Below are 24,107 nucleotides of genomic sequence, written 5' to 3'. Positions count from 1 at the left end.
TTGTAGTTGCTACACTTGCTAAATTACCAGAAGGCTAGCAGTAGCTCATGAATTTATTCCACACAAATTATGTTTTACATTTTCTGTGAATGAATTATTCTTGCTCCATCTCTGCAGATATGAAGCTTTGGTGCCTGGCAACATCGAGTACGCAGTAAAATACCAAGACAAGGTATATATTTTTGAAAGTGAAGAAAAACTTCAGAAGTTTATGAGGTAAATACACTAACTGCATTTTAATCTTCAATCATGTCACTGTTCATACATCTTAAAAGTGCTTACTTTATATCTGGTTAGGTTACCAGAAAAGTACGGGAATCTGAAGCTTCCCCATAAACTCCCTCCAAAAAAAGAGCCAATGCTACTAACTACACTTCCTTTGCCTGGATACCTTGAACAGGCCAGTTTTTGTTTTTCTATTTTAAAACATGATTTTGTGATATATAGCATATCCCACTCAGTTGGTTTTGGTTTGTTTTTATTTTTTATTTTTAATGCATTTGAGTCTTATATTTATTAATGAGATTATATTGAATTGAAAATGTTTTAGTTACAATTGAGAGTAATTTTTTTAAAGCTTTAAAATAACAGATTCTTGTAGTTTTAATGGAAAAAATACAAGACCTTCAGAGAGGGATAATAAGCTGCAGTATTATATGATAGATTTTCTAACTTAGTTGTTTATCATATCTTGTAAGAGCACATTTTGTTTTGACTTTTAACACCAGCATAGACACAAGCTTTCTTGGAAAAATTTAAGAGTAGTTTGATACACTTTGACACATGAATAAATAAAAAAATGATTCATGGTCACAGCCCTCCCTATTTTTTGCTAATTTATTGTCTTCTACTATTCACCAATTTAGGATATCATCCTGTCTTGTTAGATCTGCATTACAACAGGATAAGGCATTGCTCAAGATTTATGCAATGGTGTTTTAAACCTATTTTCTTTCTTTAGGGAGTTGCAACTTCTCTAATAAAAGCTCTGCATGAAGTTGGCAGCCTTAAGCCAAAGTTCCCATTCCTAAGTGTGAAAGAAACTGCTCTGCTTTTTGTCTCCTTCCATCTAAAAGGTAGTGTATAAAATAGCATGCTATAAAAATAACTAATTGTATAAATTACATAAGTCCTCTGATGCAATATAGATAGCCAAGTAGTGTTCATATTTGCTTTTTTTTTAGAATTTCTGTTTGGGTTTTTTTCAGCCAGAGAAATCCGTTGCATGTAATAATCTTTAATAGTTTGCAGCCAGCTTAACTATTGCCGGCTTTCTCAATTTCAATGTCCTTGTTTGCAGCTCTGCTATAGCTTTGGGCTGGTTTCTAGTACTGCTGGAGATTCCTGGAACAAGACTGACATGTCTTTCAAGCCACCACTTTTGTCATTTATAAACCAACCTGTTCACTCGGTGAACTTCACTTGGCCTTTTGTATTTTACATTTTTACTTATTCTTTTAGATAATACCAATCTTAATTTTTTTTTAAGCTCTTCACATCTTGTGTTTCCTCATGTAGTTCCCAGAGCCCTCCAGAATTTTCTTGAACTATCACAGATTTTTTTTTTTTTTGCTACCACAGCTTTTTGAAGGAAGACCATTGAACAGGGCAGGCACATGGTTAAGCCTCTGCATAAATGTACAACTCGTAAGCCACCAAACTGCTTTTATACTGTAGTTTGCTTCATTCACAAAAGCTGTTTTCATTCTATTGTTAGCATGGCTTTGCTAACATCAGGATGCCCATGCTAGGAATGTTTTGCTCATATATTCCAACATTAAATCATTACTAGTAGTGGATAATAACTTGAATAACCAGAAGGGTTATTCAAGTGCAGAAATCTCTTCTTCTCATGCAGTGCCAAACAATTTGACCATAGGAATCCAGGAAAACAAGTTATCTTCTTCTAGCACTGTGTAGGACTGCTTCCAGCTTTAAGATACAGCATTCCTGTACACTGACAAATCACTCAAATGTGAGGAAGAACTTCTTTCATGGGCTAGTGACCAAACACTGGAACAGATTTCCCAGAGAAGTTGTGAGTCTTCATCAGTGGAAATATTCAATACCCATCTGAACACAATCCTGTGCCATATTCTCTGGGATGATCCTGCCTGAGCAGGGAGGTTGTCCTATATGACCCAGTGTGGTCCCTTCCAGCCTGACCCATCCTGTGATTTTGTGATTAGTTGCAAATACAGAATTTTTTATTATTGTGCATCTCTTCAGAGTAGTCATGCCATTATTGATAACAAAATTTGATTGAAGTGCCTTAAGTTGGGGTCCCCTAGAAATTTATTTCATCCTATTTCTATGTGAAGTTAGACACATCTTCAATTAACATAATTCTCTAATCTCACATTTTAATAGGAGACAAGAAGCAGAAGTTTAGTTCCTGCTAAGGAACTAAAGCTCCTTCAGCTTCTCTCAACACTGGATTGCTTTCAGTATCTGAGAAGGTACAGGTGATCAACCAAAAATGCAGATGGATTTATTTACTCCTGGAAAGAGAGTAGTAAACCCTATATCACTAGAGAGATTGAGTGTCTTTCAAGCTGGACTCCTGTAAGGGATGTATTCAGAGCTATGCTTGAAAAATCTCTCAAAAATTGTTAAATGTAGCTGCCTACAGTTTAAAGCTAGTGGGCTGAAGTGTCTTATAGCATAGTTCTTTATGCTGTCTAGTTTTTGTAATGATATATAAAATACTGCCCATAAGAAAAAAAATGGTTATGATTTGGCTCACTCCTTCCCCTTTGCCTCGGGGTAACAATTAAAATAATAAACTGTCCTCCAAGGACTGGCACTCAATACTAATGTATGCCAAAATAGGGCTTAGGGCAGAGAGAAACCTTCCTTCTTCCTCCAAACTCAGCTCTTCACAGACTCATGGAATCACAGAATATGCTGAGTTGGAAGAGACCACAGCGATCATTGAGTCCAACTCCTGGCACTGCACAAGACCATTCCCAAGATCCAGTGTTCTGAAGAGCATTGTCCAAATGCTTCTTGAATGCTGTCAGGCTTGGTACTGTGACCATTTCCCTGGGGAGTCTGTGCCAGTACCAAACCACTGAACCCAGTGAAGCACCCTTCCCTGATATCCAGCCTAACCCTCCCCTGACAGAACTTCAGGCTATTCCCTCAGGCCCTGTCACTGGTCACCATAGAGAAGAGATCAGTGCCTGCTGTTCCTCTTCCCCTCATGAAGATGTTGATGACTGCAATGAGGTCTCCTCTCAGTCTCCTCCAGTCTGAACAGACCAAGTGACGTCAGCCGTTCCTCATACGGCTTCCCCTCAAGGCCCTTCACCATCTCTGTTGGTCTCCTTTGGACACTCTGACAGTTTAATGCCTTTCTTGTATTGTGGTGCCCAAAACTGCCCCCAGCACTCGAGGTGAGGCCGCCCCAGTGCAGAGCAGAGCAGGACAATCCCCTCCCTTGCCCAGCTGGCCATGCTGAGCCCGGTGCCCCCCAGGACACCACTGGCCCTCTTGGCTGCCAGGGCACTGCTGACTCATGTTCTACTTGCCATGGACCAGGACCCCCAGGTCCCTTTCCACAGCACTGCTTTCCAGCATCTCATTGCCCAGTCTGTCCTTGTAGCCATCCCAGGTACAGAATCCAACACTTCAATCCTCATTGAAATCATATGGTTGGTGATTGCCCAGTCCTCTGATTTGTCAAGGTGTCTCTGCTGGGCCTCCCTGCCCTCAAAGGAATCAACAGCTCCTCCCAGTTTTGTATCATCTGTGACTTCGCTTAGTATCCCTTCCAGTCCTGCATCCAAATCATTTATGAAGCTATGGAAGAGCACAGGGCTGAGGGTAGAGCCCTGGGGGAAACCCATCAGTGACAGGTCACCAGTCTGATGTCACCCCATTCCCTATGACCCTTGGTCTGGTGAGCCAGTTACTCACCCATGGCATGATATGTTTACCCAGCTGTGTGCCTGACATTTTGTCCAGAAGGACACTGTGAAAAAAGTATTGAAAGCTTTACTGAAATTAAAAAAGATTAAGTCAACTGGTATCCCTTAGTCAACGAGATGGATTATTATCTTGTCATACAAGGAAATCAGGTTTGATAAGCAGGACTTTTCTCTCATGAAGCCATGTTGGTCACAGTCCTGCTTATCAAACCTGACTTCCTTTTATGACAAGGTAGCCCACCTTATAGGCAAAGCATTTAGGTCATAGAACACCTGTGCCAAGGACACAGTGGCCCAACATAAGCCATACCAGACCTGGGCTATCCCCAGGATGTGCCACTTTGGGTTGTGTGGCACACTACCCAAATTTGTCATGGCCTGGAGTTTCACCAGTATCTCACAGTCTGAGAAATGAGAAGTTGACAGCAACTGGGCATGCTTGTTGTGTCTTCTTTTAGAAAAGCCTGATCCTTTTGATTGTCATGACTATTGGGTGTTGGGAAGGGGAAGTTTCTGAAATACCAGACTTGATCTTTTTGGCTTGGCACCAACAGTCAAGGTGTTTATTTGTACCATGGGTAATACTAACAGAGGTAGACTTGGTCCTTTGAAAACTTCTTAATGTAATTCCACAAAGTTTATAGGAGACACTAACATGCTGCTTAAATTCTTGCAGCACACAACCCCCGGAGCTCAGAGCCAGTGCGGCAGATGTACAGGAAGAAGCTGTTGCAGTTTGTGGAGCACTGCCAACTCATCCCCTACCTGGGCACTGCCATGACGGGCCCGTATAAGGAGCCAAGAGATCGGCCCTGTGGCTTTGATGACAGACTGCAGACTTTTTTTTCCCTGAAAGGCACCCGCCCCACTTTTGTGTGAACCCTGTATTTCCACTGATTAACACACGGAGTGTTGCCATCAGGCACCAGCACGGCTGCAACATGGCCTGGGAACATTACATGTTCTCGGTCCAGTTTTTTAACCCTGAAATCTTAGAAATAAAATCTTTTGTCTGAAGTTGAGAGATATCAAGCTACTAGAGAGCATCCAAAGGAAGGCTATGACAATAGTGAAGGCCCTTGAGGGGAAGCCATATGATGAGCAGCTGAGGTCACTTGGTCTGTTCAGCTGGAGGAGACTGAGGGGAAACCTCATTGTGGTCTACAACTGCCTTGTGAATGGAAGAGGAGGCATAGACACTGATCTCTTCTCTGTGGTGCCCAGCGGCAGCACGCGAGGGAATGGCCTAAAGTTGTCCCAGGGGAGGATTAGTTTAAATATTAGAAAAAGGTTTTTCACCCAGAGGGTGATTGGGCACAGGCTCCCCATGGAAGTGGTCACAGCACCAAGCCTGACCGAGTTCAAGAAAAGTATTTGGCAATGCTCTCTGGTACACGGTGTGTTTTGGGGGGCTGTCCTGGGCAGGGCCGGGAGCTGAAACCGGATGATCCGTGCGGGCCCCTTCCCACCCGGGCTGCTCTGTGATTCTGTGCCCAAGTCCCGCCCGTGTTGCGCTCATTGCGGCAGCGCAGGCGCGGTGCCAGCCCCGGCCCGGAAGTGCAGCGGCGGCGGCGGCGAGCAGCGAGCGGTGAGTGCCGGGCAGGGCGGGCGGCAGCCGGGCCGGGTGCTCCGGGCCCGCGGGGCAGCGCCCGCTCCCTTCTCCTGCCCCACGAGGGACCAGCGGCCTTCCCTTGAGGGGCGGCCCGAAGGGATCACACGGTGCGCGGGGGCGGCGACTCGCACGGTGCCCTTGGCCGTGGCCGTGCCGAGGCCCAGCCCCCGGCCGTGCGCTGACCCCGGGGTCACCTCCCGGGAGCTCCTGAGTCCTTCCACGGCTGGACCGGAGTGTGTATCCGAACGTAGTGCCGGCAGCGTGGGGCCTTATGCCGGAGTATCAGCCTCCCTCTGTGATGGTGAGGGGGTTTTAGGGAAGTTGCGTGGTTTGGATTGTGCAGTCAAAATACTAATGCTGTCACCTCCTGGTTAAACATCGAAGTCCTTCATGCGATCAGGATTCACAAAACACCCCACTGCCTTGTCTGGAACACGTGTGGATGTTAGGGGATGCCTGCAGGCAGAGTTGGCAGCAGCCGTACAGGAATTCTTATATTGCACGATAAGGCAGGTTGGGTCACACCTGCAGCTGTGCTTTAAGCTGCTCCAGCAACAGACATCGGGCTCATATGCTTCGGAAATTAAAGCTCCCAGATAAAACAATTTGACTCTCCCGTGAACTATTTGGTAGCTGATTAGGGCTAAAGAATCCCTTTTTCACCATCTCAGTAGCATTTAGGTATCATCTGTAGGTAGTGTCTGCTGTTTCATGGAGCATTTGTTTAGGTCATTGAAACTGTTGCACTTACTAAATCCAAATATGTAAATTTATATGTGTTTAATGTGACACTTGTATTATCTTTGGTTTAACTGAGCTTTGTAAATAGGACATTTTGGGCATATCTTTTCCATAATAATTGGTGGATTCTTTTGAAATTGATGGATTTTTTTGTTTATTATTAATTTTAGCAAATTTACTGTTGAAGAAGCCTAGCAAGTCAAACTGATTGTTAATAGATACCTTAATGAGCCCTATATTAGACAGAAGCCTTCAAAACACTGCTGTTTCTGGTTTGTATTACCTGCCTTCTTAGGCTGATGCTTAGTAAAGTTAAAAGTGTTGGAAGTGTTAAAAAAGAGAAATTTTCAGAAGGATAGATGGGGGGGTAAAAGAGGTCATGAAGTCCTGCCACATTGATACCTGAGAAGTTTTATAACAGAATCACTAGGTTGGTGATAAGAGACCTCTAAGATCATCTAGTCCAACCCATGCCCTAACACCTCAAATAAACCATGGCATCATTTATTGCAGGATTTCCTAGCTTGTCCCTGAGTAAGCTGCGCTGATCAAACTGCAGTTGAGCTTTTTGTTTCCAGTGTGGTGGGTGGTGCTGGCTGGACACCGGTGCCCACCAGAGCCACTCCATCACTCCCCTCCTCAGGAGAACGGGGAGCCAAGGATATAATAGAAGCTCATGGGTTGAGATAAGAGCAGAGAGAGATCACTCCGTTTCCAGCACAGGCAAAACAGACTTGACTTGAGGAAATTATTGTCAATAAGATCACTGTCAGATAATGAGAAATAAACCCAAATCTTTAAACCACTCACCCCACCTCTTCCTTCTTTTCAGGCTCAGCTTTAATCCCAGTTTTCTCTACCTCTCCCACCAGCAGTGCAGGGGGATGGAGAATGGGGGCTGCAGTCATTTCATTGCACATTATCTTTGATTCTCCTTTGACTCCTCACACTCTTCACCTGCTCCAGTGTAGGGTCTCTCCCACAGGAGACAGTCCTTTTTCCATGAACTATTTTAGCCTGAGTCCTCCACAGGTGCACTCCTTCAGGAACAGTCTGCTTCAGCCTGGGTTCTCCATGGGGTCACAAGTCCTGCCAGCAAACCCATTTCATTGTGGGCTCCTCTCTCCATGAGGCCATAGGTTCTGCCAGGAACCTGCTCCAGCACAGGCTTCCAGCCTCTTTCAGGCATCAACCTGTGCTGGTGCGGGTTCCTTCAGGGGCTGCAGGTGGATTTGTGCTCTACCATGGACCTCCATGGGCTGCAGGGGCACAGCTGCCTCCCCATGGTCTGCACCAGAGGCTGTGGGGGAATGTCTGCTCTGGCACCTGGAGCACCTCCTCCCCCTCCTCCGCTGACCTTGGTGTCTGCAGGGCTGCTGTTCCCACATATTCTCACTCCTCTCTCCAGCTGCAGTTGTGCACATTTCTTTCCCCCTGTTAAATCTGTTATCCCAGAGGTGATACCACCATCAGCTGATGGGCTTAGCCATGGGCAGCGGTGGGTCCATCTTGGAGCCAGCTGGTGTTGGCTCTGTAAGATATTGGGGAAGCTTCTGACAGCTTCTCATAGAAGCCACCCCTGTAACTGCCCTGCTGTCAAAGCCTTGCCATGCAAAGCCAGTGCTGTACTAAGGATCTGTGACGAAGGAATTGTTTCTGTCTGGTTGTTTTCGTTTCAGAAGCTAGGGTAGCAATTTTTGTTTTTAAATAATACGGGGTTTACAGTACACCAGAAATTTAAAAAATGATAGGCAGTAATTCTGATCTAAAAAACTATCTGTAGCCTTTTCACAGGATTTTAAAATACGGATATAACAAATGATACTTGGGACTTACAATGCTGGCTGTTAAAATAATTTTTTACTAAAGCTATTCTGTTTTTCTAGGCACCTCCTGTAATATTCATAATTAAAATGGCAGAAACAACTGATCTTTCTGAGAAACTGATCATCCACTCCAAAGCTCACAAAGATACCATTCTAGCTAATTTTGAGGAACAAAGGAAAAAGGATTTTCTTTGTGACATTACTCTGATAGTGGAGAATGTGCAATTCAGAGCCCATAAAGCTTTGCTGGCTGCCAGCAGTGAATACTTCTCAATGATGTTTGTAAATGAGGGTGAAATAGGGCAGTCAATTTACATGTTGGAGGGAATGGTTGCAGACACCTTTGGAGTTCTGCTAGAATTTATTTACACTGGTTGCCTCTGTGCCAGTGAGAAAAGCACAGAACAAATCCTGGCTACTGCACAGCTGCTGAAAGTAACTGACTTGGTATGGGCCTGTACAGACTACCTGGAAAGCCGCAGCCCAGGTAGTGCATTTCCAGCTCCAGCTGAAAATGTAGTCTCTGTTGTTGCAAGTGACAGGAAAAATGGTGATCCGCCAAAGCGAAAACGGGGGCGACCAAGGAAAATCAAGGTTGTCCAAGAAGAAGAAGAAGAAGAAGAAGATTTAGGTGCAAATTCCACTGAAGATGGGCAGCTGAGAGAGAACAACTCCATGCAAAATGAGCAAAATTATATGAAAAAAGACACTGAAGTAGGAGAAACAGTTGCCAGTGAACAAGCTTCAGTGAGAAAAGATGGAGAAGAAACGGAACCTGCTTGTGGCTCAGAGGCTGCTGTTGATATATCAGCTGAGAAAGATGAAAACTATGATCCCAAATCTGAAGGAATACAGGGCACTCAGAGCCGTTACAGCAAACGTAGAATAAGGAGATCAATCAAACTAAAAGATTATAAACTTCTTGGGGATGAGGATGAGAAAGGACTGGCAAAAAGAACTGATGGAAAAAGAAAGCGTGTGGGTTCTGAAGCTCGCTGTAAAGACTGTGGCAAAGTGTTTAAGTACAATCACTTCTTGGCTATTCACCAGCGAAGCCATACAGGTAGGCCGTCACGGGCTGCTGCTTTTGGGTTAGGTTGAGGAATGTTGCCAAATGCAAGTGACTCTTGAGGTGATAGTTGTTGACTACAGCAAGAATGTCCAAAATAGCATGCTGGTCCAAATTATGGTGTGTTCTGTGTTTGCTGTTTTATTCTTGTCAGCAGATCTCAGAACCTTCATGTCTCACCTAGATTTCAGTGTAATTAATAATTTCATTGTTTAAGCACTGAATTCTATGGCAATAGCTAAAGAATTATTTTATTCCTATGTGAAGCTTGCCTCTTTATCACTAATTGAGACTAATTTTGTCAGTAGATACAACATTGCAGTGCATCTCACTATCAGCTTAGAATGTCTAGTGAGAAATTATGCATCTATGCCTAAAAATGTCATCTTTTGCTTTCAGGGGAACGCCCTTTTAAATGCAGTGAGTGTGGCAAAGGCTTTTCCCAGAAGCATTCTCTTCAAGTCCATGAGCGGATGCACACCGGGGAACGGCCATACACATGCACCATTTGCAGTAAGGCTCTGACGACAAAGCATTCTCTTCTGGAGCACATGAGCCTACATTCAGGTGAATACTTCAAAGCAAATGTAGCTCTCTGCTGCAAGAATTTGCCTCTCTGAAAAAAGGTACTTCTGATTCGTCCTGTGTGTCCTGATGTCACATTCCACTAAGGGAAACTGCGAGGAGTTCTTTTAAAATGGATAGTTAGGAACAAAATAATGTCAAACGGGACAAACTTTGTATCTGAGAACCTTTTTTTGGTAATGAAAAAACAAAATGAAAATAAGTTTTCCTACTAAAGAGAGGTAGAAAAGACAGAGCAAGAGGAAGAAAAATGGGAAAGGGATAGGATGAAAGAGAGGGGAGACAGAGAGAAAAAGAGAGCTTTACCACCGGAGGTTGGGGAGTGCCATTGAGGTGGGGGATGTGCACACAGCCTGCCTGGGCACGGCTCCTGCAGTGATGGGCAGCCAAATACAAGGTGAGGGGTGCTCAGGCAGGAGGTCCAGAGCCCTGGACCAGAACCCTGGACGTGGTTGTGGTGAGGATCACAGCAGTGGGCTGGCTTGGAGGTGAGCGGGGTTGGACACAGGGACACTGGGACAAAGCAGGCAGGGCATTGGTCAGGGACACAGGTTGGCAGGATAGATGCGAGGGCGAGCAAGAGCCACTGAGGACAGGAGAGCCAAAAGGCAGACTGGGGCCAGGGCAAAAAGCGTAAGACTCAAAAAGCCCTGACTCAAAACCAAGTTACAAATAGCCCCTTGAATCACCAAGCCTCAAAAGCTTGGCGGTCTGAAAAAAACCCCAAGTCAAAAGCCCAACTCAGAAAGCAAGTTTGAAAAGCCCTGGGGCTTGTGACACAGCCCTGGCTCCTCCCAAAATCCACCTGCTGACAGGAGACCATTGGCCCAGTCCAATGTCCCAGTGCAGTCCATTGGCAGAGACCTTTTGCCATCTGACTGGAGAGTGTCTCTGGGGTACAGTGTCTTTGGTGTTCCCCTCCTGACTGCCTGTCTCATGCCAGACATGAGCTAGTTGCCAGGAAATCTCCCCAGAGGCAAGGCTTTCCTCCATCCTTTCCCAGGTGCCTCCTGGACGTGGCACATGTACAACCTCTCTCCCATGTGCCTTTGACAACCATTGTTGAGGCAAATTAAAACTGAATTGGCTCCTCACAGCTGACTTGTATTTTATTTATTTCCTTACACTTGCTTTGGATGTGGCTTACATTTTAATAAGTAATTTTCTCTACAGGGCAGAAGGCTTTCACCTGCGATCAGTGTGGGAAATACTTCAGCCAAAAGAGACAGCTCAAGAGCCACTATCGACTGCACACAGGTATAACAAGTTTGGGTTGAGAACCTGGCTTACAGTCCATGCTGATTTGTCCTCCTATAGATTGACTTAGGCTGAAAGTTCTTCCTCAGTGATGTCTTTAGTCTCTGCTACCTTGATGTGTCCTGCGTTGGTTAGGTGTAACAATGAATAGGGTGAAAAAGACATAATGGTGTATAGTAAATGCAGTGTGTAGGAAAGTGTTTAGTTGAGAAGGGCTCTTATGATGATTAAAAATTAGTTACACTGTACTCGACATACAACTTGATTATTTTAGCCCTGCTGTCCATGCTATATAGAAGCTGCAAATTATATAAACAATTGTGTCTGCTTCCTGGTGTGCAAAATGCATTGTAGTTGCCCACTACTTTGGACTAGTAAAGGCATAAAAGCTTTACGAAGTGTTCTTCTCACTTCTGGAATGGGATGGAGCTACACGCAGAAAAAGTGGTGGAGAAAATAAGAATTTACAAAGCTTCAAGTGAAAGTGTTTTTGGGCAGGAGCAGGTGTCAGTCCCCTCTTTTCCTGTGGTAATACTAAATTGAGAAATAGGAGTGTGAGTGTGACAGTTAAGATAGGGAGGAGGCAGTGAATCACCTTTTGTTTTATCTCTATATTATAGCAAAGTGGTTATTTTACAGGAAAGTGCTTTAACAAAGATCACTGAAGAGATACAGGGGATCACTTATGCACTGACACTTTTTTTGTTATTGCGACAAGGCCGTTCACTGCCGGAATGTAACCAGTGTCGTCGCAAATTCATGGATGCAGCTCAGCTAAAGAAACATCTAAGAACACATACAGGTAATGTTGTACCTTGGTTTTTGTGGGGTTTGTGGTTGGTTTTTTCTTGAAGTTACATGGACAAAAAGATGTTAAGCAAATTACACTTGTCTCTGTGGCATGAACTTCTGCTCTACTTGTACATAATGATGCCTTTGTTGCTAATGAAGAAATCATTAGCTAATCAAGAATGCAGGAGCACAAAAAATTTGTGTTACAGCAGCACAGAAGCAGTGCCTGTTACAGGAAGAGGGTTTTTATCCCCAGTTTCATAAAACCTGCTGCAGAAAATGCCAGTTAGCTTTCCCGTCACAGAATCCTAGACCGAGAATTCAGTTTTTTGGGAGAGTTGTATCCAGCATGTATCGGTCTTGCAGTGAGCTGACAAGCAACAGAAAGTGTGTGTCCTAAATGAGTTGGACACCTCTGTGTGTGAGGGATGGGTGCTTATGAAAAGTGCTGTGACCAGGAAAATAATTATTTCCATTTAGCTTTTACTGTGCCGTAATAAACCAGATGTTGAGAGGAGATGGGCTCGGAGGGATGATTTAATGCAAGTGCGTCAGAGGATGTTTTAAGAGATTTAGAGAGCAGGCTGGTAATGAATCACTGGATAACAGAGATAAAAATGTTGATCTATCCTCTCATAATAACAAGGCATAAACTTCATAAAATACTTCCCTTTGAAGAGTAAGTTCATAAGGTGACATGTGAATAATTTTGTCTTTTAAAGTAACTAGAAACAGTGGCTATTGTTTCCTCACAAAATGAAATTATTATTAAGTGTGTTGCTTGCAGTTGTAATACATAACTCATTCTCAAGCATACTTTATCTCAATAATTTCCTTCTCTTTTCTAAGTGAAAAATATTTAAATTTTCTGGGATTTGCTGAGGTCAGAACTTGTGCGTCTGGGAGCTTTTGGTTATCCAGAGTAGTCTAGCATGTGATACTTAGATAATTTTGTATTGAGAACTCAAGCGTTGACACATGCAAGAGTTTTGTATCTGAAACTGATACAGCTCATTAAATGTAGTGGGAAATGAGTTTGGGGTGGGAAATGAGAAGAGGAGGCTTACTAGCAAGGTAAGTTGCAAAAATATATGAGCTAGCCTGATTTTTAGTAGAAACTGGCTTGCAGTATATTTTGCTACTAGGAAAGACCGGCAAGATACCAGTATTAATTATGTAGAAATAATAATTCATCTGTGCCATCCCAAAAGCAATGTAAAATTCCAAGGCATTTGGGGGACAAGTGTTAATATAGATACAACTGTTCTCCTTTGGCAGCAGTTTGGTAACACTGTGTCATAATAATACCATCTACTTGGGAAGTTACTCCTGTTTTCAGTAGCAAGCTGGGACTAGGTGACCAGAGGTCCCTTCTGACAAATGTTTCTTGTTCTCTCATCCTTTATCCATGCCCTCCAAAACCACATGAAAGCTGGTAAGCATTGCAGTTCTTTGCTAAATGGGAAGCTTCCTTGGAAACTGGCTGCTGCCCAATCCCTGGGTTTGGTGTGCTTTGATGGTGTGAATTACCACCGTGGTGATCTGGATTCTCGTGTCTGGTGTCTTAAAGAACCTCAGTGCTACAAGGATTTGTTATGGTGTGAATTAGGATTTGCTTTGGTTGGGTAGTATCTGTTTCTTGTGAACCTTCTTAGAATTTAATTTGGCCTCTCTGCTTCTACTCAATTATACATCAGAATTCCAAATACACTAAAAAAACACCCAACAAATAAACAAAAAAATCCCCAAACAAGCTCACATTTTGTTTAACTCACAATAATTTAATTTTTTTCTAACTGGTGTTCTCAGAATATCATAGGCCTAGTGTGATGGAGCCTTATAGAAAGCCAGGCAAGTTGTTAAGATAATGGATTCATTTTCTAGCTTTGGAAGTTTGGGCTTACTCACCTGGATGGTGCTGCACGGGAACGTGGCATTAATGCCAGGGTTCAGGGACAGCCTTTTTCAAAGTGTTTCTGTTCCATGTGGAACACCCACATCTGTGCCATAGGTACAGCTTTTTGTTGCTTTGGGGGCTTGGATTACCTAATTCTTCATCTTCAAAGGGGAGAAATGCTAGAGGTGTACCTTTAAAATGTTATACCCTCATTTTGACTAGTGAGTTCATTCAGTTTTGGATATCTGCTGAACCATGGCAGAAGTGTGAGGAGCCATCAGTGCACACTTGATACTGTATATGGTAAAATACAAAATGTTTTTAATGAATTGATGAAAAGTGCTATTTCAAAAGGGAAGTCACGTTTCTTTTTGATAGGTGAGAAGCCCTTCACTTGTGAGATTTGTGGCAAATCATTTACAGCTAAAAGTTCACTTCAGACTCACATTAGAATTCACAGGTAAAGTATGTCTTATTTTCATTACATTCTTTTAAAATGTAACTTATAGTCTTAACTAGAAGTAGTGCCTGTTTAACTATAGAACAGTCAGGACTTGTTTGCATTTTGAATGATTATTAAAAACTTAACATTTTTGCTTAATCTACGTAAGGAAAAAATTGGTAGTGGAAAGTCCTGAAGTCCTAAATACTCATGTGCCAAGATATTGTAAGAGTCTTCTTTGGTGTTTTGTGTCTGTTCACTGACAATGTACTTACTGCTATACTATTTTTGTGAAAATTTTGCTGTAGGTTTTGTTTGAGAGCAGAACAGTAGCCATGGTGTATCAAGGTTATTGGAGCATTGCCTTGTTGCCCTGTGAGCTATCCTGTCTCTTTAACAGCATTAGTTGTCTTTTACCCCTTTCAGTGCAGTGCATTGCACAAAGACATGTTAGATTTTAAATCACTGGAGAACTGTTGCCTAAGAAAACATTTCCAGTAAAATTTCTTGTCCTTTTGACACAGGCAGCAGGTTAGGATTTGGACCCTTCTTTTTGTTTTTAAGCCCACACTGTTAATAAATGTTCTTAAAATGGTCAGTGCTTAGAATTGTGCAAAGTTGTTGCATTCTTGTCAAGGTCTAGCAGCATGGAGCTTTGTACCTCTGTTTTTATGAGAGGAAGGCAGTTATCTCTGTAGCTCTGGAGTATATAACAGTTTGTGAAGTCAAATAGAGATAATCGGGAGATCAAATAGAGGATGTTTTTAACACTACCCTTTAAGTACTTACAATTTAGAAAAACAATGTAATCATTTAAGTATTTTATTACAGAATAAGTTTCAGAAAGCAGCATGGTCAAAGTGAGTATTTTAATGAGATCAAGTTCTTTCCTTTTGCAGAGGAGAAAAGCCATATTCTTGTGATATATGTGGAAAATCCTTCTCCGATTCCAGTGCTAAGAGAAGACATTGTATCTTACACACAGGCAAAAAGCCTTTTGCCTGCCCAGAATGTAGTTTGCAGTTTGCTCGTCTGGACAACCTGAAGTCTCATTTGAAAATTCACAGCAAGGAAAAGCAGTTTCAGGAAACCAGCACCGCCCCAAGCACCAACGCTCATCCGGAAGAAGTGAGAAACATTCTCCAGCTGCAGCAGTACCAACTTGCCACCTCGGGAGGGCAGGAAATTCAGCTGCTAGTTACAGATGCAGTACACAACATCAACTTCATGCCCAGCCACAATCAAGGCATCAGTATTGTGACTGCAGAAAATGCCCCCAGCATGACCACAGAGCAGGCTGCGAACCTGGCGCTCCTGGCACAGCCACCTCAGCAGCTGCAAAACTTGTTGCTTTCAGCGCAGCAGGAGCAAGCAGAACAAATTCAAAGTATCAATGTGATTGCAAACCAAATAGAGGCTGCCCAACCTGAACAAATGCATGTCATCACTCTTTCCAAGGAAGCACTAGAACATCTCCATGCTCATCAAGGACAAAATGAACAAATCCACTTGGCAGGATCTTCACATCCAGCTCAGCACGTGCAGCTGGCTCAGGAATCAAGTCAGCAGTCTCACTCTAGCCACGATACGGTTCCTTCCCATCAAGTTACTGAAGAACAGAATCAAAGTGTACTTGTTTCTGAATCCCATCAGCAGCCTCTGTCAGTAAATGAGTCATCTCATGAGCATCCTGTCCAGGGACAGGCTTTCTGAAATGCTTGTTTGTCAGTAGAGGGCTAGGCCAGAGAATGCTTCTCATCCTGGCAGGGATTACATGTGTCACACGTGGTTTTTTTGCAACATAAGCTATCCAAAGATGCATTTCTTGGTGATTTTGGATGAGTGACTCAATTTCCTTGACCATATTTATTTTAGACTACTTTGTTTTCATGGATTGGTATTTCTTCACCATACTTAGTCCTCACAAGTATCTCATAAGCAATTAATGTGGGGTTTTGTGCCTCATACACACCTCTGCCTCCTGAGGAGATATTTAGCCCTTATTTGCATTTCTGAGTGACTCTCCAGAGAAGTTCACCTGGCTAATAGGAGAACAATGTTTAGGACATCTGCAGATCACAAAGTACCACTTCTCTGACAAACTTAACGTTATACCTGAGCTACTGTCAAGCTTAAGACAACCAGTACTTTTTGCAAAGCTAACACCATATTTCCTATGTTTAATGAGCTTTCTCTCTGCAGGTTAATGTATAATTCTCTATGTAATCATTCCCTGAAGTGCATTATGAGTTACTGACTACCAAATTTATTTGGTTTGGGTTGAAACTGTTTGCAGCCTTTAACTAGCCCTGAATCTTCCCTCCTGTTTACTGTGTGCTGTACACATCTTGCTCCTCAGAAACATTTAAGCCGTTGCACGTGAATAGTGGCAATGAGATGTGATGGTTACACTGGAGAACTGAAACCCCACAGATTCTGCTCTGTTAGTTCTGCCACTCACTCTCTATGTGACTGTGGGCAAGGTAGTTGACCTCTGTGCCTTATTTCATCATCTGGTAAGTGGGGATAGTGTTCACACACTCTGCCAAGCACTTTGAAGAGCTCTTGATGTTGAAAGCACTGTCTCTTGACGTGCAAAACCCTCTTCCTGACACAATTCTGTCTAAGCTTAGGAGCCACTGTATATTTAAAGTGTTATTTTTTGTACTTTTGTGAGAAGAACATAATCTTACTTTAATATATGTTAAGACTGGTAATTGTTTATGGTAGAATTCAAACAATGAAGAGCATCACTTCAGAGCTTAACAAGTTACATAAATGGGGCACTTCACTTGAAGTTGTACAGCTATATTTGTTGACTAAATTAGATGTGTACAGATTGTTTTCAATGACTGCTAACAAAAAAAATTTAACATTGTAATAAAATGCCTTGCCCAAATACGTGCTTTCTGTTTTCAGGTTTGACTACTGGTAACACCTTTGCACTGGAGTGTTAAAATCCAGATAAAATGCCACTCTTACTTAAAAGAACATGCTCAATTGTCACATCAGCTTTAAAATGTCATACTTGTGATTTACGTGGATGTTTTATGTTACAACAAACAAAAAATTCTAAAAAACATGGTGAATTTAAAAGCAAAATTATCCACATTTTTTATAAAATCTTTTGTTACAAGTCCAGACTACTTGGCCTGCTCCTGACTGCATGCTGCAGAAGTTTGGCTAAGTGTCTCCATGTCATCAAAGTACTGGCTCACTTTTATATAAATGGATCATGATAAGGGTAGACAGTGGGAATAAATCAATGCAAAGGTGTTTAGGCTTTTCACCTTTTCTCTCAGTATGGAGAAATAAAATTGGCATCCATTCTGCCACCAAAGTGAACCAGCATATTCTGCAGTTCTGCTTGAGAAGCCTGAAGTCTAGGTGTTGTAAGAACAGATAAATAAATACAGTAAAGCCTCTTACTTATGACAGTCTTGCTGGTTAATTGTATAAGCTTACAGTAAATATTCTGGTATTTTAATCCTAAAACTTCTGCTTTTGTCTAAACATTGTACAGTGCAGCCAGACTACTATCTGATGATGAGTTTACAGGAACCTGCACAAAATTCATTGTCTGCCATATATTTATGAATCCTGAAAAACAGGTTACAAGCTAAATTCTGAGGCTACCAGTCAAGGAACTGTTCAATACTTTTCTTCTTCTTTGAACTTTGTTTTGCTCATTATGCAGTTGTCCTTGTTGCAGTTCAGTTCCATGCTGCAGCTAAACAAGGGACACTTCCACATACTGATTTCTTAGTGCTTTCCCTGTAACTAAAAAACCTGAAGTTTGGTGTTTGGAATTCTGTTTTGCTTTTCTGCAGATTACCAGTGAAGAAACAAGCTGCTGTGAATAGCAGGACAGTGACTAATCTTGCACCCTGCATTGCTTAAGCTGTCAGCACATATTGTAGCTTGCACTCAAGAAGCTGGCGTGGCTTCTCATATCAACAAATGTTGCTTTTTGGACACCATTTGCTTTCTGTCTAGTGAATGCCTTTCTGTTAAAAGATGAAAATTAATCCTTTTTCTGTGTGTGCATTTTTAAGGCTTCAGCTGAAGTCTAGGATTGCTTTGAATTAGAAAGGAAACCACTTCAACTTTGTTTTTCAGTCCAGCTGCCACTAATAATGATTTAGGAAAAAAAAATGCATCCCTTAGAAACTATGTTTCAGAACAGCTCTCTAAATATCTTTACTCCTTAGCCAGTAAACACCTTAACTTCTCTTTTTCTCACATAGACTAATCCTAACAAATCCGTCTCGCTGCTTTCTATGTTAAAATGAGATTAAGGTTTTAGACGTAAATGCAGGACAGTAAGAGGACTACAGAAAGATCTGGGTTTGTAAGCATTTAACACCATTGTGTGTTACCTCTACTCAATTTGTAAGTTACCCAGTGTAGTTGAACTCTAATAGGATCTCACCTTTTTTTTTTTTCCAAATGCAAGTTTATCAGATTTTGGCTTTTTCTGAAGATTTTGGTTGGTTCTCCTGGTGCAAGTTGAAACAAATCCCTGGGAGGTAAAGCAAACACACTCTGGAGCCTGCATTTGCCCATTGTGTGTGTAATTCCCCTGCTTGGCTTTCCAGTCCAGCATCTTGGGTTTTGTTTAATGAATATCAGAGTATTTATTTCATATGGGCCATAAAAGCAAATTACCCTGCCAACAGGAAAAGAAAGCGCTACTGGGGATTGTACAGCAATTTTCTCTTAGCATGTAAGAGGAAAAGGAGAGGACTCTACCTCATCACAAACTCTTTCCAACTGAATGCCTATTCACGGGTTAAAATTAAGGATATTGAGCCTGGCATTGATCTTGCCAGTTGTTGAGGAAAGAGTCTCGCTTGCATTTCTTTGTTTGTGAAAGACTTGTTTCAGTGTTGCAGCTGGTTAGTCATCATGGTGAAGATCATGGCTGGTGTTTGCTAACACCTATCCTAGTGTGCTTGGATGTGGGGTTTTTCAGTCTTTTCCCATTTCACCTTAACTGTGGAAGCTAGTATGGGATTCATCCCTAATCTCCAACTGTGTGAGCACAGCAGCTGGGTACGTTTCCTGTCTCCCCTTGTCTTCCAACTCTGGCTGTGTCCCTGCCAGTATCCTGTGTAAGTATGGTTATCCCAGAGAAGCTGAGTCTGAGCTAGGAGTGCCTGGGAGGAGGCTGGTTTGCACAGCAGGCGTGCCCCAGCGTGCGGGAGCAGCCAAGGCTCCTTCCTGGGCATGCTTATCTTCACATGGGCAGAAGTCCATTCGTGCAGGCCTTTTTGCCAATCCTTCTGCACTGCAGGTTCTTGCTAAGAGCAGAGAAGGAAGAAGTAATGCCTACTCTCCACAGCTATGATTTCAGGACCTCTTTTACTTAGTCATTAGAGACTAATTAAAGAGTCTGCTTCTTGCAGAGTTGCAGTACCATGAGCTAAAGCAGTTCTCTATGTTCTATCCCTTTTTAGATCCTCTGTAAAACACGGTGAACAATAAATGGTTTTCCGCAACAGAGGGACTACTGATCATATCTGTCCCAAGCAATTCTTCCAAATGGAAAAACCCATCCAGGCATATTCTCAGCATCTCACTGTAGTACGCTTACTGGTCATTTCTGGCTAATATTTTAATCCTACCTAATTGAAAGTGTCTTTGGAATAGCAGGAAGCAGACTTTTGCTTTAGTTAGCAAACTTCCTACCCTGTCCTGCAAATTTTTCTGCCATGAGGAAGAATTTGCCGGTGTGAGTAACTGAATGTACTGCAACACATTGCCCAGAGAAGTTATGGAGTCTCCCTCACTGGAGGAAGAATTGCCTGGACACAATCCTGTGCCCTGTGCTCTGGGATGACCCTGCTTGAGCAGGGAGGTTGGACCAGATGACCACTGCAGCCCCTTCCAGCCTGACCCATTCTGCAATTTGGTGATTTTACTTGCCCTTCACCAAGATGTCTCTCAGTAACCCCTAGCAGCTCTGCTTTAGTACCATCATGTAGGGGTCTCTCTCAAATACATGTGTGTGTGCATATGTGTAATTTTTTTCTTTTAATTAATTTTGTCTGCTTTCTCTTCTGTTTCTCAGATTTTTTTCAGATGTTATTTTGGACTGGAAGGAACTGAAACAGAGGCAGCTGCACCAGGTGGAGAAGTTTGGACCAAGAAAACCCTCTAAGAATCACACAGAAGCAAAACCCTTGGGTCTTGTGTCAGGCTACGTGTGCATTCTTCAAAGGACTTCAAGTTTCCAAGAGCATTGCTTCACAACCTTTGAAAGGCTTTCAGGATCATTGTTTAAAGGTGCTGCACAACCTCGTGTGCTTTCTATATTTTCCTTTGTGGTAATTGTTTTCCTCTCTGAACTGAATGCAGCACAGCTTATCTGCCACAGCTGGCAAGCAGAACAGCAACAGCTAATTCACATCTAACTATTGCCACCCACACAACATTTATCCTCATCTGAGTACTACAAACAGGCCTGCAGAACAGTATCATGTTGTCTTAAAGAGGTAATAAATACAGTCTACAATTAATATTAGTCACCCAGTTCAGGATTTTAATATATGTCATTTTCATAATTGGCAACCTGTGAAATAGAATTTAATGCACCTGAATCACCAAGTGATGAGAAAAGAAGTGGAGAAATAAAAAGCAGAGTAGATTGAGACAACAAGTAATTGGTGGTTCTTGGCATGCTCTTTTTATAAAAGAAACCCAACATAAATTTTCAGAAAAATAGTCCTGTTACACTTGTTAGGCTAATCATTGCTTTTCTTTTTGACTTTGACTGCCAGGTGACTATTATGTTTATACTTAATTCCCTTTCTTGTCCACAATGACAGTAAGAATGTTGAGAAATTATCAGTTAAAAAAAAAGTAATCTTTTTCAAAGAAAAAGGATTAATGGGAGCCAGTCCTACGTATGTGCAGAATTAAATTTCAGTAACAGAATTTCTTGTGTGTAAATTCAAGCACATTGACAAAATGAAGACATCAATCTCAGGATTTTTTAAAAATTATATGTAGTAGATTGCTCTGGGTTTAATCCTTAAATGGTGTGGTGCAAAAACAAGAAAAGAGATGGTTCAAAAAGCCCAATAAACTTCAGTTGTATTAATCTGTATCAAGCTACAATATGGATGTAGAGAAAAATAGACAGCCAAGATAGTATTTTCTGAAGTTGATTTTATATTTGACTCTGGGTACACTGCTTCTGCTCTGGACTTTACATAAGGCTGCTATAGACTTTTTTTGGCTATAGCAAAAGCCATATGGTCTGGCTACCAAAATTAGATTCTGCTTAGCTTACAGCCTACAGAGGCTCCAGCAGCTGTGCTACCAACCTTTGAGAGGAGGAAGGAAAGGGCTTTCCTTTGCATCACTCAGTCACAGCCCACAAAACATCCCTGTTTTTGCATGTGCTGCTTGCAGTTACCTACTGTCACACCTCAGCTCCTCTGCTGCCACCCAGGACCTGGCTGTGAATTAAAGCTGCCTTGTCTTACCATTTTAACGTCTCCTTGTCCAAACTGTTTTGTCTGCCTCGTTTTTCTGCATTTTTTCAGCAGGAGAACATCATCACATGAAATTAAAATACCTTGTGCATGAATCTTTCAGGCAAGGGAGCAGCTGTGGTAACTAAACATTGAGAATCTGATCTTCTTCACAGTCTCTGATATTGTGAGGATAGAGCTCTTCAAATTCAGCACTGCTGCAAATCCCAACAAAACTCTAAAAAATGCATTGCCCTAATGAATCACTGTAGGAAACTACCACTGAGCCAGACCAGAGAGACTTCAGGACTACCTGGAGGAGGCCCATCTACAACCTGTGATTTCTTTCTCAGTCTGGGTTTTTTATAGACACTGTAATTCAGCAACATTTAGCTCAGAGGCTTTTTGGTTCTCAGTGTGTGATTATATAAAAATGTATCACTTTGTAAAGCCAGTAGGATATACAGTTGGGGGAAAAGTGCACATTGTTAGTAAAATGAGAAATCAGTTGGTTTGAGTTTTTTTAATTTAACATAGGTTTGTTCTGCATGAAAATCACAACTGTCTCATCTGCAACAGGACTCTGACATGCGAAAGTTCATGGTGCTCAGAGATGAAAAGTGACCTGACCCGCTGTGCTGACAGAAGCCCGAGCTGAACCTGCAGCTGTCCTACAAAGCAGCTTTTGCACATGCTGCATGAGCCAGAAGAGAGCAAAGCTGCCACAGTGGCACAAAGCTTTGCTGTGGGAGCCGTGACCCCTCTGGAACGGCTCCGTGCACGCGCTGCCGGCAGGAATGATGTCTCAGCAGTGCCCAGCAAATACAGCTGTGGGTAGGAGTTTCTGCGTCAAAAGGAGGCACACACTTTACACAGGGTGTAATTAAGCTGTAAATCTCATTGCCACAGAAATTTGTGGATGCCAGACTTTCACATTTCCCTGAAAAGCAAGGAAATTCAAATGGAAAAGGGGAATTAAACACAGAGATACCAGGAAATCTTTGAGCAGAGGCTCACTGGAGGCTGGGAATGGTGTGGGGAAGCAGTTCTCTCATGTTTGCATTTACTTATCACTTTTTGCTGGGCAATTGCTATTAGCAAGAGTCTCTTCATCCTTTAAGTATTACTGACAGCATCCATCAACAGCTCTGGAAAGAGCTGGCTTCAGTCCTCTGCTCTGCCACATGCTTTCTGTGTAACCTGGTTTTCCTTCCTTCAGGGGAAAACAGAAATTTCTAACCTCCCACAGAGTTGAAAACTGCTTGCATTAGGCTTGGGAAGTGCTTAGAAATGCAGGGTAGGGTGTGGGCTGGTGTCTGGTGTTGCTGTGGAACTGGGCCCTGTTGACAGACTCAGACTCATGGTGGCCAGACTGCCACAGGCCCATGGTGGATGTCTGTGGCAGTGATGGTGGTGGGGCTGCTCCAGCACCTGGTTTTTCATGTGACCAAGTTTATGGCAGATGTGACCCCTTGGGCTTCAGCCCCAGCAAGAGTTTGGAAGCCACAGGGAGTGGTGTGGGCTTGAAGCAAATGGATATCTATGTAGTCCATAAAAGCAATGTAATTTTAAGTTTGCTGCTGTAGAGGACTAATGATAACTGGACAATGTCTAAACAATGTAGCAAAACTGGATTTATTTAAAAAAATAAAAAGATCAGTTTTCCTTAGTGCCTCATTCAGCTGAACAGGAATTTCACTCTTATCAATTCTGCTTTCTTAGACAAGTTAGTGGCCTTAACTTAGCATAAAATCACAGGTGCATTTTCTTCTTTCTTCTAACCTTACTCCCTCTGACAGATGTCCTTTGGGGCACTGCTTCCATGGCTCAGTGCTGCCACTGCCGTAGCTCTCCCAACAGGAGACGCTGGACCTTCTCAGAGCAGCAGCAATTAAACACACTGCAGGAAATAATTGATAGAGAGACTGTCTTCTGGAATGGAAGCAGGGCTCTGCCCAAAAGTCTGTCAAAATTTCAGTAGTGAAACAGAGATGGGAGTGGTTGTTCCCCCCACTAGCAACCCATGTCTCTGACCTCAGTTGACACTGACAACCCTGTGACAAATGCCTGTGATAACCACGGTCTCTGATGAGTACTTTTATCTACCCTGCAGATACCATAACTGGAAAGGGAGATGAAGGAGAGTCAGTTTATGGTCCTACTTTTGAAGATTTGTCTCCCCAGCTATCTGACTGTGCAAATGGTGAATTTCCACAAAAATCAAGTTGTTGATCTGATCTTATTCACATAACAACCTGGGAATTGCTTTTCATCTCCCTAAAGCAAAAACGTTTGGTTTTCAGTCAGAATTATAATCTGCTTGTATTAGGAAGATTGCTTTAGTGAAAACACTTTTTGATCTGTAACCTTGTCTCTGTCCTCTTATGCTCCCTGCCTGAGGCTTAGCTCCACCAGCCCCTTGTCCTTGCCTAAATGACAGCTGATGGTCACCCACAGCCTTCTTCAAATACTC

The 24,107-nt window shown here is 42.6% G+C and overlaps 2 protein-coding genes across 2 annotated transcripts in view; both read left to right on the top strand.

The window, feature by feature from the left end:
* The window catches only part of AK9 (adenylate kinase 9), a gene marked incomplete at both ends in the record, with an annotated part of 59,370 nt that extends 54,559 nt beyond the window's left edge, over nt 1-4,811 (top strand). Inside the window, 4 exons of the mRNA XM_084202000.1 lie at nt 118-216; nt 298-400; nt 962-1,076; nt 4,609-4,811. Of these exons, the coding sequence (XP_084058126.1) occupies nt 118-216; nt 298-400; nt 962-1,076; nt 4,609-4,811 (520 nt within the window). The remainder of the gene's footprint in view (nt 1-117; nt 217-297; nt 401-961; nt 1,077-4,608) is intronic.
* A 692-nt stretch (nt 4,812-5,503) lies between these two features.
* On the top strand, nt 5,504-17,037 carry ZBTB24 (zinc finger and BTB domain containing 24). Its single transcript, XM_084202025.1, has 7 exons — nt 5,504-5,520; nt 8,172-9,174; nt 9,580-9,747; nt 10,939-11,022; nt 11,741-11,824; nt 14,090-14,171; nt 15,053-17,037. Exons 2-7 carry the CDS (start codon nt 8,199-8,201, stop codon nt 15,864-15,866), a joined length of 2,208 nt encoding a protein of 735 aa, XP_084058151.1. The 5' UTR covers nt 5,504-5,520; nt 8,172-8,198; the 3' UTR covers nt 15,867-17,037.
* The last annotated feature ends 7,070 nt before the right edge of the window (nt 17,038-24,107 follow it).

Source organism: Fringilla coelebs (genome assembly GCF_963513975.1).
Source record: "Fringilla coelebs genome assembly, chromosome: 3".
NCBI classification, from domain to species: Eukaryota; Metazoa; Chordata; class Aves; order Passeriformes; family Fringillidae; genus Fringilla; species Fringilla coelebs.
Note: the sequence above shows the minus strand (reverse complement) of the source record. Positions and strands in the feature narration are given on the sequence as shown.

Coding starts and splice junctions, on each gene's coding strand:
- ZBTB24 (XM_084202025.1), top strand. CDS start 8,199: ATGGCAGAAACAACTGATCTTTCTGAGAAACTGATCATCCACTCCAAA. Junction 9,175..9,579: donor TCACCAGCGAAGCCATACAG/GTAGGCCGTCAC, acceptor TTTTGCTTTCAG/GGGAACGCCCTTTTAAATGC. Junction 14,172..15,052: donor ACTCACATTAGAATTCACAG/GTAAAGTATGTC, acceptor TTCCTTTTGCAG/AGGAGAAAAGCCATATTCTT.